General features: G+C 42.1%; 1 protein-coding gene across 2 annotated transcripts in view; it reads right to left on the reverse strand.

Moving 5' to 3' along the window:
- Positions 1-1,872: 1,872 nt before the first annotated feature.
- The window catches only part of LOC110494304 (FYVE, RhoGEF and PH domain-containing protein 5), a 55,839-nt gene continuing 40,420 nt past the window's right edge, over positions 1,873-17,291 (reverse strand). Inside the window, exons 13-21 of one of the 2 annotated variants that reach the window (XM_036950384.1) lie at positions 10,798-10,881; positions 10,406-10,485; positions 9,908-10,004; positions 9,561-9,698; positions 9,280-9,382; positions 8,901-9,037; positions 8,449-8,547; positions 3,034-3,188; positions 1,873-2,807 (exon numbers count right to left, since the gene is read on the reverse strand). In XM_036950384.1, coding sequence (XP_036806279.1) covers positions 2,771-2,807; positions 3,034-3,188; positions 8,449-8,547; positions 8,901-9,037; positions 9,280-9,382; positions 9,561-9,698; positions 9,908-10,004; positions 10,406-10,485; positions 10,798-10,881 — 930 coding nt within the window. In that variant the 3' untranslated portion in view covers positions 1,873-2,770. Of the gene's footprint in view, positions 2,808-3,033; positions 3,189-8,421; positions 8,548-8,900; positions 9,038-9,279; positions 9,383-9,560; positions 9,699-9,907; positions 10,005-10,405; positions 10,486-10,797; positions 10,882-17,291 lie in introns of both variants that reach the window. The other variant, XM_021569253.2, reaches the window with a different exon arrangement.

Here is a 17,291-nt window from a genome sequence, read left to right on the forward strand (position 1 = left end):
TATTACATCATCCACCAAGGTTTGAGATGGTGGGTTCATTCACCCCCCTCCCATTAGACCCAATATGTGCTGTCATGTTCACAGTGCAAGACAGCCTTTCTAAACCAATATGGCACACAACCTTTATGCTTCTGACATCACATTAAAACAACGGTCACGTTGGCATGTGGTCAACGTGTATTAATAACAGATTCAGCATTTTCATAACCTCTGGATGTAGGTTACACCCTAGTAGTACATGCAGTTTAATAACATTTACTGTTACTGTTCACTGAAAAAAATCTAGTTGTTTCAACTAATTATTATTAAGTAACACAGCCTTTTCTTCTGTTTACTCAACTGTTTGTGTTATCTGAACAACTACAAAAATTGTTGGCCCAAACTTAGCTCCAACTTGTGAAAACTTAGGCAAAAATTCAGTCAATTTAAATGTAAATTATTATTTGGGCATCTTAACTAAAAAAAAGCTGGGCAACTGGTTACACACAGAGACAGTGCTTTTAACATGCAATGTTTTCAACTTACAAATTTGACACGTTGACATCATTATCTACCATGCATGTTCATTTATACAGAAATTATTCATATAGCAGATGCTCTTATCCAGAGCAATTATGGTTAAGTGCCTTGATTTAGGGCACATTGACAGATTTTTCAACTAGTAGGCTCGGTGATTTAAACCAGTGACCTTTCGGTTACTGGCCCAACGCTCTCAACTGCTAGGCTACCTGCCATCCCCACGTCCCCATTATTCAACATGTGCTCACCTGGGATTTGAACGCACAACCTTTTGGCTCATGGCATTCCAATCTTCCTGCTACACCACCATGTCTGTGTCAGTTCTCAGTTAATTTGACTATTCTCTCATCATTGATTTGATTTACTTGTTTCAGCCATTTGATGGTTTTCTGTCTGGTTGTTTAATGTTGGTGGGCAATATTACTCTGTTTTAATGTTACTCCTTAATCCAGCGTTTCCCAAACTCGATCCTCTGGACCCCAAGGGGTGCACGTTTTGTTTTTTGTCCTAACACTACACAGCTGATTCAAATGATCAAAGCTTGATGATTAGTTGATTACTTGAATCAGCTGTGTAGTGCCAGGGTGAAAGCCAAAACGTGCACCCCTTGGGGTCCCGAGGAGTGAGTTTAGGAAACCCCGACTTAATCACTATGATAAATCAAATATTTTTTCTTGAGTGTACTTTTAATAGAGCTGAGATTTACTTTGAGGTGCAAAGTGTAGCAATGCAGGTGAAATCAGTCATTGACACAGACATGGTGGCTCAGCGTGCACTAAGAGGTTGTGTCTTCAAATCACAGGTGAGGACATTTTCAATACTGCAAGGGCTCTCCAGAGGGTGGTGCACAACGCATCACCGGGGGCAAACTACCTGCGCTCCATGACACCTACAGCACCCGATGTCACAGGAAGGCCAACAAGATCATCAAGGACATCAACCACCCGAGCCACTGCCTGTTCACACCACTATCAACCAGAAGGCGAGGTCAGTACAGGTGCATCAAAGCTGGGACCGAGAGACTGAAAAACAGCTTCTATCTCAAGGCCATCAGACTGCTAAACAGCAATCAGGAACTCAGAGAGGCTGCTGCCCACATTGAGACCCAATCACTGGACATTTTAATAAATGGATCACTAGTCACAATGCCACTTTAATAATGTTTACATATCTTGGATGACTCATATCACATGTATATACTGTATTTTATACCATCTACTGCACCATGTCTATTCCCCTCGGCCATCGCTCATCCATATACTTATATGTACATATTCTCATTCACCCCTTTAGATTTGTGTGTATTAGGTAGTTGTTGGGAATTGTTAGATTACTTGTTAGATATTACTGCACTGTCGGAACTAGAAGCACAAGCATTTCGCTACACTCGCATTAACATCTGCTAACCATATGTATGTGATCAATAAAGTGTTATTTTATTTGATATGAATTCCTGTATATATGAACATGCAAAATGTAATCAAGTTTGTGCCCCCCAAAAAATTGGGTTCAGGTAACACTCTGCCCGAAAAGTCTGTGGAAACTGTTATTTAATAATAACTAGTTGAAACAACTACATTGTTTTTACAGTGTTCTTAATTCAAATAAAATAAGATATCCCCAAAAAATATGAATGTAATTTTCATTCCATTTGTATAAGTAATCCAGAGTGGTTAATGCCATGAAACACTGGAGGGAGAGTCATAGGTAGCCTTGGTGGAATTTTCCAGAAGGGTACGTATCTGGGACAGTTTCTCTCTTGGCTCTAGGCATCACACCTGCTGTAGCAGCGGGATGGGGACGTTGGAAGATGACAAAGTAGGTGAGCGTGTCCCCTCCTTTAAGAACACCATGTCTTGTTCTCTCCTCTCCCAGTCCACACAGTAAGACACAACCGTCACAGCTGACTAAAGGCAAAATGAGCATCTTCCTCCTCTTCCCTTTTTGTTTTACATTCAGGCATTCTGAGGGATGGCTATGTGTAGTAGGAGAGTGGCAGCGAGGACTCCAGGGTAAGTCTGAAAGGTGAGTTATAGGGCGCGTTCCTCTGTCCAGGCGTTGCTGACGCCTGCCAGATCTTATAACGCCTGGATAGGTATTTTACGTATCAGCCAACCACATCATATGTTATAGAAATCTGTCCGTCGATGACACAGTCAATGACGTGGCACGCAATCATTGGTTGATACATGCAACGTCTGAGCAGTGGAACGCAACCACAGTCTCGACAAACCACCCAAGATGGCCACTGCTATAAAACTGTGGCTTCCTCCATGGCATTCACCCATCTGGATAGAGAAGAAAGTGCTGACTGTAATAACATTGTAATAACAATATGATTGTTGTGTTGATGCTGTTGTCAATGTGAGTCACACTTATGAGGTTACTGAATGAGGCCTGTAACTGGGGCCAGGAGTTCTACCTCACTAAGTAAAAGGATAAAGGCTATAACTTGGGCCCATAGTTTCTCCTGGTCAGATCATGTGGTCATAAAAGGTGCAGTGCAGAGCTCACCTCTCAGCAGTGTGGTTGTTCTCGGCCTTAAAGGTGTAGTACAGGGTCTTCTTGTGGTACAGCTCAAAGACGTTGGTTGTCTCCTCTCCCCCTGGCCTGTCAGGCAGCTTCACTGTGAAGCCCAACAGAGGCAAACTCTCAGACGCTACCTTCTCCTGAAGAGAGAGAGAGAGAGAGGTGAAGAGAGGGAGAGAGAGAGGGGGGAGAGAGAGACAGAGAGTAATACAGACAGAAAGAGACCAGCATAGTCTTCAGGGTGTAGTTTGTGGGGGTTTTGTGTAGGGGTGTAAGTAACGGCTTGCCAAATCCATGGTTCGGTACGTATTGCTGTTTTGGGGTCATGGTTTCGGTACAAAATGAAATGCCAACAGTTACTGTAGTTAATTGTTGATGACTTAATCAAATACAAAGTGTTGGTATTCCTGATTCCATATATGATCATGAGTCATATAATGTCTGATGAGAGTACAATCAGGAACATCAATACTTTGTATTTTCTTAAATGAAAACACAAGATTACTCAACAACACAAAAATAAAAAAACAATATGCATGTGAAATCAATATGTAAACATGGCTCAGACATTGTATAGGCCTATGCTATAATGTTTTCTTACAAAGAGAAAAAGATTAGTACTTGTGTGACTCTCATAAAGGGGGCATGTCTCTAGCGCGATAATTCTCATTTACCACTCCGGGGTAATGTGATGGGCTGTCACTGTTATACATCTTCTTCAGGATTGGTGGGTCCCCTGCAGGACGGTAGAGCTAACGTAGGCTAATGCGATTAGCATGAGGTTGTAAGTAACAAGAACATTTCCCAGGACATAGACATTTCTGATATTGGCAGAAAGCTTAAATTCTTGTTAATCTAAATGCACTGTCCAATTTACAGTAGCTATTACAGTGAAATAATACCATGCTATTGTTTGAGGAGAGTGCACAGTTTTGAACATGAAAAGTTATTAATACACAAATTAGGCACATTTGGGCAGTCTTGATACAACATTTTTAACAGAAATGCAATGTTTCATTGGATCAGTCTGAAACTTTGCACATACACTGCTGCTATCTAGTGGCCAAAATATAAATTTCACCTGGGCTGGAATAATAGATAAAGGTCTGTCTCTTGCATTTTTGATGGTACAAAAAAAATACAAAAACACTTTTTTCTCTTAGATCTTTTACCAGATCTAATGTGTTTTATTCTCCTACATTCCTTTCACATTTCCACAAAATTCAAAGTGTTTCCTTTCAAATTGTACCAAGAATATGTATTCCTTGCTTCAGGGCCTGAGGTACAGCCAGTTAGATTTGGGTATGTCATTTAAGCGAAAATATAAAAAAAAGGGGTTGATCCTTAACTTCATAAGAAGATGTTTTAATTAAGTAGCTCTCTATAGCCCTGGAGGTTCATCCATCTGTAGCAAGCGCAACACATGGTGCATTGGCCAATTCACTGGCAACTTCGACTTTAGCTTGCTTATATAGAGCGGGTACTACCTGTTTGCTGAAATTGGTGCAAGAGAGCTAATTTCGTAACGTGGCTTGAATACTTTCATGAGGCGCTGGACACTGGCGTAACGCAATTTCTCTGGACCCTACCCTTTTCCTAAAATACAAAATTGAATGTGTCAGCCAGACAGCTACTCACAAAGTATAGACTACCGATCGCTGTCCATGGTGCTGAAATTGCGACGTCTATGTAGCTGCCTATCGAATCGACGATAGGCTTTCTGTTGTGCCAGGGCATATAGCCTATAGCTTTGCTTCAGCTAATGGATAAATGTTTATTGCCACATTTTCTCATGTTAAGCCTAACATTTCACGAAGCTATACACGGTGTCGCAATACTGACATTTAGACTGCTGGCTGGCGGTAACAATGTAATTACAGTAATTTAAGTTGTAAATTCAAATAATGCAGATTGCAAAATGTATTTTTGATGCATAATCTACCAATCGATTTAAAAATTACATATACAACTGTCCTGTATAGGCTACCTAAACCTGCATGACATGAGTCCTCCTCATGCTTTCTCCCAGCTTGTGTAACATTATAGCTTCCGTCGCTCTCCTTGCCCCTACCTGGGCTCGAACCAGGGACCCTCGGCACACACTTTGGGCAGCCTAGTGGTTAGACCGTTGGACTAGCAGGCGAAAGGTTGCAAGTTCAAATCCCTGAGCTGATAAGGTACAAATCTGTCGTTCTTCCCCTGAACAGGCAGTTAACCCACTGTTCCTAGGCAGTCATTGAAAATAAGAATTTGTTCTTAACTGACTTGCCTAGTTAAATAAAGGTAAAATAAATCTAAAAAACATCAACAACGGACACCCACGAAGCATCACGCCACAAAAGCTGCAGCCCTTGCAGAGCAAGGGGAACAACTACTTCAAGGTCTCAGAGCGATTGACGTCACCGATTGAAACGCTATTAGCTCGCACCACCACTAACTATCTAGCCATTTCACATCGGTAACACTTGGAAAGAAAGTTGTTGTGAATAAAACCAGTCTATTAATGAAAGTAGTTAATAGTAATAGTACAGTAATAGTACAGTCAGTCCACCCTCAAAACACTAGCTTACTAGGGATTGTTTCCTTATGCAGTGTATCCTTTAGCTATACAGTATTTAACTGGTATTTATACACTTTTTATAAAAAAATACAAATAGCCTAACAATTCTCCTGAAGTATTCCTAGCTGCCTCTCTCTGACTGTCTCTTTTTCTCTTTCTTTCTTGAAAAGAGAAAGTAGCTACAGTATGCTACTGCATTGCCTTGAATGTTCGTGTGCAAACCACGGCCTGTAGGCGTAGGTTGCAGCCCGACTATTTTCTATACTAAGTATTGACAACACAGACAGTCTTTCCTGAGACATTGTATATTAAATGTCCATTGTGCTGCACACAATTTAAACTATACCAGAGATAAGGGACTGCTGATATTGCAACCACACAACTCAAACGCTGGTTCACCAGTATGAACGAAATTGTGATTTTTTTTGTTTGAGCCCTCAAGAACTGTTGCCCGCTAAAGATGATAATCTGTTTGCATCTGCCTATGTATTGGCTGTCCAGCAGCCAGACGACATGTCCCCAGAGCTTCTATTACAGTTAATCTCTTTCCGTAACATGCTAAGGCCGGCAATTAAGGAGAATGAGAGGCTCAGTTAAAGTGAGAGAACTACCTAAGAAGCATTATGACCAATGATAGGCGCATGGGCCCCTCAGGGGTGGGGGGCAGCCGCCGCCCCTCACCCCTCCCTTGCGTCCAGTGTGCTAGTAGTGCTGAAACCCCCTATTCTCAACCAAAGAGAATGGGCGCATATCTGCGGATAAAAACATACCTATCTCTCTTGTAATTTCTTTGGTCAGAATCAGTTGAGAGGGGCTGCTTGAATGCAGAGTGAAGAGAAAATGTTATGTTGATGTTTTTTTTGCGTTTCCGTCTGGATCCGGTGGTAGGAATACTGAGGTGATGTCGGCATAAATGTGTCAACATCTTTCAGGTGTTGGTAGCTGCATAGGCTATTCTCGTTGAGCAGTGTCAACATAATCTCTCTGTCCATCGCTGTTGTAATTTACTGGGAGGCCAAAATGTTCCCAAACTGTAGATTTAAACGATGATGGATCCTCCTGGTTTATTAACCCCACCACTCTCCATCGTACAGAACTAGTTCCCGGCTCCACCTCACAAAAGGATCGTTTGAAATGCGGCAATAAATATTAGAATTTTGATTACAAAGTGCGCATAGGCTCTAATTTTTTTTTTTCAGATCAGATTTACAGCAGTTTAGCCTAGGGTTTTATTTTTTAAATATATTGTTTTATGTATTCATTCGGGTTCACAGTGCGGACCGAACTGACGTCCCCATACCGAACAGTTCGTTACAAATACAATTACAGTTACACACCTAGTTTTGTGAATACAAGTACAGTTACACCCCTAGTTTTGTGAATGCATGTACCATAGTCCCCTAGTTTTGTGAATGCATGTACCATAGTCCCCTAGTTTTGTGAATACATTTACCATAGTCCCATAGCTTTGTGAATACATGTACCATAGTCCCCTAGTTTTGTGAATACATGTACCATAGTCCCCTAGTTTTGTGAATACATGTACCATAGTCCCCTAGCTTTGTGAATACATGTACCATAGTCCCCTAGTTTTGTGAATACATGTACCATAGTCCCCTAGCTTTGTGAATACATTTACCATAGTCCCCTAGTTTTGTGAATACATGTACCATAGTCCCCTAGTTTTGTGAATACATGTACCATAGTCCCCTAGCTTTGTGAATACATTTACCATAGTCCCCTAGTTTTGTGAATACATGTACCATAGTCCCCTAGTTTTGTGAATACATGTACCATAGTCCCCTAGCTTTGTGAATACATTTACCATAGTCCCCTAGTTTTGTGAATACATGTACCATAGTCCCCTAGTTTTGTGAATACATGTACCATAGTCCCCTAGTTTTGTGAATACATGTACCATAGTCCCCTAGTTTTGTGAATACATGTACCATAGTCCCCTAGTTTTGTGAATACATGTACCATAGTCCCCTAGTTTTGTGAATACATGTACCATAGTCCCCTAGTTTTGTGAATACATGTACCATAGTCCCCTAGTTTTGTGAATACATGTACCATAGTCCCCTAGTTTTGTGAATACATGTACCATAGTCCCCTAGTTTTGTGAATACATGTACCATAGTCCCCTAGTTTTGTGAATACATGTACCATAGTCCCCTAGTTTTGTGAATACATGTACCATAGTCCCCTAGTTTTGTGAATACATGTACCATAGTCCCCTAGTTTTGTGAATACATGTACCATAGTCCCCTAGTTTTGTGAATACATTTACCATAGTCCCCTAGTTTTGTGAATACATGTACCATAGTCCCCTAGTTTTGTGAATACATGTACCATAGTCCCCTAGTTTTGTGAATACATGTACCATAGTCCCCTAGCTTTGTGAATACATGTACCATAGTCCCCTAGTTTTGTGAATACATGTACCATAGTCCCCTAGTTTTGTGAATACATGTACCATAGTCCCCTAGTTTTGTGAATACATGTACCATAGTCCCCTAGCTTTGTGAATACATGTACCATAGTCCCCTAGTTTTGTGAATACATGTACCATAGTCCCCTAGCTTTGTGAATACATGTACCATAGTCCCCTAGTTTTGTGAATACATGTACCATAGTCCCCTAGTTTTGTGGGCATTCAGAAACTAAGAAAGTGGAGCTATACTAGAGAAACTCAATGCTCTTTCTCCATCTGAGTTGGGTATGTGTAAGTTACAGATTTACAGGGAGCGGTGTTGTAGGGGTGAGGTGTGTGTGAGGGTTCAGGTTTAAGGGGAGCGTGTGTTCCCCCTCACCTCGCGGGCCTGGTAGGTGTAAAGCACCTTGTCTTTGAGTTGGAACCACAACCTCTTCCAGTTCCTCTTGCTCCTCTTACTGCGCTGTAGAGTACCACTCATAGAGCCCTCCTCTGACACACTCGCCTGGAGACAACACAGGAACAGCCATTAGTTAGATACATAACAGTGCACAGCGAAAAGTATACTGCGACTTACTCAGTACAACCAAGGTGCATGAATTGAAGACCAAAATTATTGATATTTTTGCTGAATTTTCTATAATAATTTTCTACAATGATAGATTCTTACAATGATCTTATAATTCTAACATCGTAATTTGGGTCCAATAATAAAGGAGTACTTTTCAAATGGATAACAGTACAGGACTGAGTAATGCAGCTACAGCAGGATGTGGACAATGGTTTTCGCAATGTCAATGTCAACAACCAATTCCCTGCTCATTTGGTAGAATAGGAGTGGTGTGTGTGTGTGGATACCTGGCTCAGAGATGCGGTGCCCTTGCGGTGTCTCCACAGGCTGGGAGGGTGAATGTTCTGGAAGACGGCAGAGAGAGGGCGGCCGGAGCGGCGGTTAGAACGAGGACTGTCAGTACCACTCGCCCCAGACACATCTCCTACGGTGGCAGAGAACACCTTAATACTGGACTCACACACATTCAATGTGCTCCAGTAGTCAAGAGGGGCATGTACAGTATAGTACAGTACAGTGCAGTACAGTATAGTACAGTACAGTACAGTACAGTACAGTGCAGTACAGTACAATATGGTATAGTACAGTATAGTACAACACATTATAGTATAGTACAGTACAGTATAGTACAATACAAAACAGTAAAAGGCAGGAGGCGTAGTGTACCTCTCTTCTTGAGCTCGCTGTAACAGTGGTCACACACTTTGGCCATGTGGTCCTTCAGGTACTTCAGAGGGTATCTGTTCCTGGAGCAGCTCCGACACACAATCTGAGTAGAGCAAGACCAAGACCAGGACACGTCAGAACACTAAACACACACAGGTCAGACCATAGACTACCATACCATCCAGCCACATCATACTGCACAAAACTATGCCTCTAATTAACATAGCCATTCCTTTAAAACATTTTCATTCCATGTGTGTGTGTGTGTGAGAGAGACTCACCCTCCCGCAGGCGTGGCAGTGGTGTCTGCGCAGTGTGAGGCTGAAGTCTGAGGTGCAATTCATACACATCATCACATGGGATACAGGCACCAGAGTAGGAGCCTTCTCCCCCAGGGACAGCCACAGACGCTCTCTGGCCTGGGAAAGAGAAAGGACAATATAGTTTCAACATGCGGCTACCACACTAGACTTCACAGTCACACTGAGGAGACAGGCTGCAATGCTATGTAACTTTAGAAAATGTATGAGTATTGGTTTGCTATTGTCATTGAGTGGGGAGCATAACTATGTTATTGCTAAAATGACATTTAATGTAGGCACCGTCTCCCAGTCAAAGTCGTCCTTACCTCTCCAGAGCAGCTGCTGAAAGTTCCAGGTCCTCTGGCGTGGTCAGACACTGTCCGACTCAGAGTGTGGAACCAGTCCTCTCTCTCACTACAGGAGCTGCACAGGGACACACAGAGCACAGGTCATTAAGCCCTCTTACTGTACGTAGTCTCATTTACCAGTAATGTCCCACTGGGCACAGATGTCAATTCAACATCTATTCTACAGTACGTTGATTCAACGTAATGTTACTGAAATGACGTGGAAACTTTGATTCAACCAGTGTGTGTCCAGTGGGGTGTTTGACTATCTTACTTTTAGAGGTATAAATGGCCCGGAGTGGTCTAGATACGTGGTCAGAAAAATAACACTGACACTACTTGTAAAAGAGCCTAGAAGCCTGGCACAAGAGACATCACTATACTTCATTCACTGTTGAGACTGTAAAATTGGTGACCACGAGAACTGTGAACCCCAATCATTATTCCAACCAAGGTGTATGTATTAGTGTGACGCACCTGGCTGCCAAGGTGATGGAGATGTCTGCTCCCTCAATCCTCAGAGCGTTCTGCACATCCTCTATGATGGGTTTACTGACCTGGAACATCAATCATCAACAGCACATGACATAGACTGATGAGGAATCAGTGAGAGAGAGGACAGATAGGTTTAAAAAGGGAAGCGAGAATGAGAGGATGGTGTGAGAGAGAAAGAGAGAGAGAGAGAGAGAGAGAGAGAGAGAGAGAGAGAGAGAGAGGGAGAGGATGGTGAGTGGCAAAGTGAGAAGTTAGGGAGGGACAAAGAATAAGTGAGAGGGAGTGAAAAAGATAGAGACAAAGTTCAAGAGATGGGGGCGAGAGGGGAAAAAATGTGAGTGAGGGGAATGAGTGATGGGGAGGGGGACTCTGACCTTCATCCCAGTCAGTAGGAGGGTGTTCTTCAGTCTGTATTTCCCGTCCTGCTGAGGGTAGGTGTACAGCAGCACATCATTCATCTGTTAACACACAAACACACTCATTATTCACTGACAAGCCTCAGAATCAAGCATACTTTCATGTTTTATTCTCAAAGCCAATGAACAAGATAATACTGTTACAAACATTCCACTGATTCAGCTGTTGGACAGAACAAGTGCACAGAGAAATTAAACCATGTGAAATGCATACATGGACTTATTCTCAGTACTAAAATCCTTTTGACATTATGCCTGCATGCTAACTGACCACACGATGGCGGTCTAAACTAAGAGGAAACTATCAGTTCTTTTAGGAGGAATCGGGCTGTTTTAGTGATCATCATTTCATCAGATTTGATCACGTTTGTCAAGACGTTGACCAATGTTGGTTACCGCCTTTCAAAATGTGTTGCATTAAGGGTATATACATTTTTCCACTCGCGACTACAGGTCGACTGCATGACCTTTACAACAACCATGTGATCAAAGTTCATAATCTTTCAACTGCAGTCAACTGGACATTTCTGCAGTTTCTCCTCACCAACTGCAACTTGAAGTAGGAACTGAAGGATTGTGGGACACTACCTTCTTCTGTTTTTTTGGACTCAAAAGGCACTACATGCTCATAAATGGTTGATGTCGCCACCTGTCATTGGTTATTAGCAATGCATGTTTACTGTTTTGGTTGGATGACTATTTAGAGCTTAACTACATCTTCATCCTTACAATCTATGTACATAGACCTACATGTGATCCACATTTCTAACATAAATAAATGAAATATTAATGAGCAAGTTGCCCAGACACCAGTCGTGGGGTTAATACCAAATACATTAGACTGCTTGGCTTATCACTTTTCATAGTGTTTACCCAGTAATTATGTGAACTGATGTACATGTAGTCTAATCATTTTCATAGTGTTTACCCAGTATGTGAACTGATGTACACATTGTCTAATCCTTCTCATAGTGTTCACCCAGTAATTTATGTGAACTGATGTACACATTGTCTAATCCTTCTCATAGTGTTCACTCAGTAATTTATGTGAACTGATGTACATGTAGTCTAATCCTTTTCATAGTGTTTACCCAGTAATTTATGTGAACTGATGTACATGTAGTCTAATCCTTTTCATAGTGTTTACCCAGTAATTTATGTGAACTGATGTACATGTAGTCTAATCCTTTTCATAGTGTTTACCCAGTAATTTATGTGAACTGATGTACATGTAGTCTAATCCTTTTCATAGTGTTTACCCAGTCATTTATGTGAACTGATGTACATGTAGTCTAATCCTTTTCATAGTGTTTACCCAGTCATTTATGTGAACTGATATACATGTAGTCTAATCCTTTTCATAGTGTTTACCAAGTATGTGAACTGATGTACATGTAGTCTAATCCTTTTCATAGTGTTTACCCAGTAATTTATGTGAACTGATGTACATGTAGTCTAATCCTTTTCATAGTGTTTACCCAGTAATTTATGTGAACTGATGTACATGTAGTCTAATCCTTTTCATAGTGTTTACCAAGTATGTGAACTGATGTACATGTAGTCTAATCCTTTTCATAGTGTTTACCAAGTATGTGAACTGATGTACATGTAGTCTAATCCTTTTCATAGTGTTTACCCAGTAATTTATGTGAACTGATGTACATGTAGTCTAATCCTTTTCATAGTGTTTACCCAGTAATTTATGTGAACTGATGTACATGTAGTCTAATCCATTTCATAGTGTTTACCCAGTCATTTATGTGAACTGATGTACGTGTAGTCTAATCCTTTTCATAGTGTTTACCCAGTAATTTATGTGAACTGATGTACATGTAGTCTAATCCTTTTCATAGTGTTTACCCAGTAATTTATGTGAACTGATGTACATGTAGTCTAATCCTTTTCATAGTGTTTACCCAGTAATTTATGTGAACTGATGTACATGTAGTCTAATCCTTTTCATAGTGTTTACCCAGTAATTTATGTGAACTGATGTACGTGTAGTCTAATCCTTTTCATAGTGTTTACCCAGTAATTTATGTGAACTGATGTACATGTAGTCTAATCCTTTTCATAGTGTTTACCCAGTAATTTATGTGAACTGATGTACATGTAGTCTAATCCTTTTCATAGTGTTTACCCAGTAACTTATGTGAACTGGTATATATGTATTGTGTTATCTTTTTCTGTACAGTGAGTGTTTTGTCCTTCATGTGATTTAATCAAATTCTGTTATTTACATGCTTAATGACAAAAGCAACATACAAGTTGAGAATTAGGGGAAAGGGTGATACCTAGTCAGTTGTACAGCTGAATGCCTTCAACTGAAATGTGTCTTCCACATTTAACCCAACCCCTCTGAATCAGAGAGGTGCGGGGGGCTGCTTTAATCGACATCCACGTCTTCAGTGCCTGGGGAACATAGGGTTAACTGCCTTGCTCAGGGACAGAACAACGTTTGTACATTGTCAGCTCAGGGATTCGATCCAGCAAACGTTTGGTTACTGGCCCAATGCTCTAACCACTAGGCTACCTGCCAAAAGGCTGTTTTTGCAGCATATGGATAATGTGATGCTGACATGCAAACATTTACCATACAGTAAGAATCTTGGTGGACTCCATTTAATCACATCCTCCCCACAGAAAGTTTTGGAGGTTTCATTTCGAGGGTGTGGCCTATGCGTTTCTGGGCCTGCTTTTCAGGCTCTCCCGATTGCCCCACACCTTTTGTATGGTGGTGGAGGCGACTTTGGCACCGATGCGGTGCCAAGTGATCAGAGTATTGACCTTTCTGGATGATTGGCTGGTCGTAGCGGAGTCGAGGGAACAGGTGGAGCTCCACACTGCCACGCTACTTTCTCATATTCTGGGGTTCATAGTGAGCCAAAAGAAAATGAGTTTGACTCCAGCTCAGTGCGTTCAGTTTCTGGATCATGTTGTGGACTCGGTTCTGAATCATGCATCTGGCTCCATCTGCCACGGTTTCAACTGGGGCACTCAGTGCCGTTTCGCTTGTGCCTGTGTTTATTGGGTCTGATGGCCCCTATGATAGCTGTGGTGCCTCTTGGACTTCTGTTGATACGTCTGTTTCAGCTCTGGGTGATTGCTACACATCTGGACGCATCGCGCCACTGCCATTGGTTGCTCAAGGTATCCTCCTCGTGCCTAAGGGCATTGACTACTTGGACGGACCATCGACTGCTATTGCAGGGAGTTCTTATAGGCCGGATAGCGTCCCGAAGGATGATCATGACAGACGCATCCTTACTGGGATGTGGAGCACCATGTGTGGTTTACTCGGGAAAGGGGTTTTGGTCAACAGCACAAAGGGCTCTGCATATCAATTACCTAAAGCTACTGACAGGTTTGCTAGCGCTGAAGCGTGTACTTCCGATGTTGGAGGGCCAGCATGTGTTGATAAGGTCCGGCAACAGGACAGCGGTGATGTACACCTGGCCTATTATCTGCTCGTATGGAGCAGCGCACATTTCCTCTCGGGCAGGGCAAGTATCTTTCTGGATTTCTCAACGTGGGTGCGGTTCTACTTTCCAGGGGGTCCTATCTCTACGGAGAGGAGAGTTCAGTTCGGCAGGCCCGACGTAGATCTTTACGCATCACGAGAAAATGAGCATTGTTGTCTATTCCTCTCAATGAGGGATATGGGCACTCCGTTAGGAACGAATGCTTTGGTGGCCTCGGCCCCTTATCAGCGGCCTGGGACCCTGCTCTATGTGTTTCCTCCAGGGGACCTGATTCCGGCCACCATGCAGAGGGTCCGTTAGGAGGGTCTGTTGTTGATTCTGGTGGCACCCCGTTGGCACAGACAACCCTGGTTCCCAGAGATCATACGTCTGTTGGGCGGGAACCCACGGAGGGTTCCGTGTCATCGGAATCTATTGTCCCAGGCACACGGGAAAGTTTGGCACCCACGAACGCAGATATGGGATCTGTGGTTTTGGCCCCTGAAGGTTGAATTTGACGGCTAGGGGTTTACCTTCGAACGTGAATACAACTATACAGTCGTCACGTGCACCCTCTACAAGAGGCTATACAAAACATAAGAACACCTTCTCTTTCCATAATATAGACTGACAAGGTGAATCCAGGTGAAAGCTATGATCCCTTATTGATGTCACTTGTTAAATCCACTTCAATCAGTGTAGATGAAGGGGAGGAGACAGGTTAAATAAGTATTTTTAAGCCTTGATGAGATTGAGACATGGATTGTGTATGTGTGACATCCAGAGGGTGAATGGGCAAGACCAGAAATGTAAGTGCCTCCGAATGGGGTATGGTAGTAAGTGCCAGTTGCACCAGTTTGTATCAAGAACTGCAACACTGCTGGGTTTTTCACACTCAACAGTTTCCTGTGTGTATCAAGAATGGTCCTCCACCCAAAGGACATCCAGCCAACTTGACACAACTATGTGAAGCATTGGAGTCAACATGGGCCAGCATCCCTGTAGAATGCTTTCGACACCTTGTAGAGTCCATGCCTCGATGAATTGATTGACGGCTCTACCCCGAGGTGTCATCCTCTGCTGGTGCGGCTCCTGAAAGGCGTGACTCAGCTCAGAACAGTGTCTAAGCCTATGGCACCGACCTGGACACTTCAGGTGAATATGATTGGCAGTTGACTCCCCATAATATGTTATACCTCGTTCCCTCATTCAGAGAAGTGTAGTTATATTCAGAACTGTACGTTTTTCTGATCGCATGACATGTGCCCTACTCATCATTCCACTGAGACCCTGAGCACACCCTAACTTCACTTCCTTGACAAAGCGAGAGTACTCTGTTGTAGAAAAACATTAAATGGACGATTATAGTTGTGTATGTCATCATGAGTGGATTGACAGCCTATAGCTTCAGTGTTTATTCTTACATGTTTAAGGGATTTCCCACAAGCAGTTCCTACAGCTTTTCCTATAAGATTTGAAATGAAGTTTTATCCTGTTGGATAATATTTCCAAATATGATTGAGTAAATCGCCTTAAATCCCTCTAGTTTGACAACAGTGACTTATTAAACATAAAAGTTGACTAATACTGGGGTATAAATAGATGTGAATAAAGGTCATTGGTCATTCGAGGATAGGCATCATTTTGGATTAGCTTTTCATTTTCAGATTATGTTTGTCTTTCTTTAAAGCTAGAATCCGCAGTTTAAACAATAACAAAGCCAACACCATGTCTCTGTTGGTAAAAGGTCATCGGCCTGGGGAAATGTGCCCACTCTCAAATTCAAAGACAGAGCTGTGGGTGCAACGACTGACCATCCATGATATCAAAATGATTTGAGGATATAATGTTTGTTTACATTTACTTTGTTTACAAACATTGGAGTAAAACAAGCGTATATTTTGGGTTCTGGTGGCAATAGGTATACAACTTTAATTTATATGTCCAAAATGTATGTAGCAACTGCAGATTGACCCTTTAACTCTCTAACTATTCTTTCTATCTTTGTTTACCGCCACTGAGAGGGCTGGACATTTGAAAAAAGATCGAAATCCCCTTTTATCCTGTAATTATATGTCATAGTAAACCATTCCTTGTTTTATGCTCTTTCTCTTCTGCTCACATCCCTCTCTCTCACTCTGAGATGGCACAGTCAGAGTGTTCTGTTGGCATGGTTACAGAGGGGGCGTGCGCTGCCAGGCTGCTAAAGAATGGCCTGTCTGAAGTCGTTACTCTATTTAGAGTCGTTACTCTGTCTTTATAAATTACACCCCCCCCCATCCTCCTCCTCATCCTCCTCTCCTACCCCAGATAGGTGACCCATACTACCCTATCATGAGTGTAGATGTAGGGTTGCTTAGGATGCATGTGTTCTTTTTTAGAAAGATGACAGTATCTAGGTGGGGGCAGTAATGAGTAATGATACACATTTTGATTAACATGGTGTGGTAAAACAATAGTAGGACATCCATGTGAACATCTACTGATCTACATACTAAGTATTACACATTTCTATCTTCCTCTATTTCTTAAAGACAGTTATGATTGGACGAACTAACAAAAAGAGGTTTAAATAGTGGAGTTTTCTCCAGGTCTAGTGTGTGTGGCTGTATCAGCAGTGTTGAACAGAAAAACTACCAGGTTTAGTGTGTATGGCTGTATCAGCATTGTTCAAATGAACGAGTATCTGGTCTAGGGGGTATGTGTGTGTGTGGGTGTATGAGGAGTGTTCCTGAGGTTCCCTGTCCCCTCAGTAAAGAGCAGTTCAGGAAGCGCCCATTCAGAAACATCCTGCCAGGAAACTGCTCTCTCAATAGCAGGGTCTGGGAGGACCAGGCCATAGATATAGTGCAAACAGAACAGAACTGCTGCTTCTCCCTTTCACATTTACATGGCAGAAGATGGTGCATAGTTGTGTAGTCATAATGACAAGTGAGATGACCATGTTAAAATTAGAGCAAATTGTGATTGACAATTCTGTTAAACAATGGT

This window comes from Oncorhynchus mykiss, chromosome 17 (genome assembly GCF_013265735.2).
Source record: "Oncorhynchus mykiss isolate Arlee chromosome 17, USDA_OmykA_1.1, whole genome shotgun sequence".
Lineage (NCBI taxonomy): Eukaryota > Metazoa > Chordata > Actinopteri > Salmoniformes > Salmonidae > Oncorhynchus > Oncorhynchus mykiss.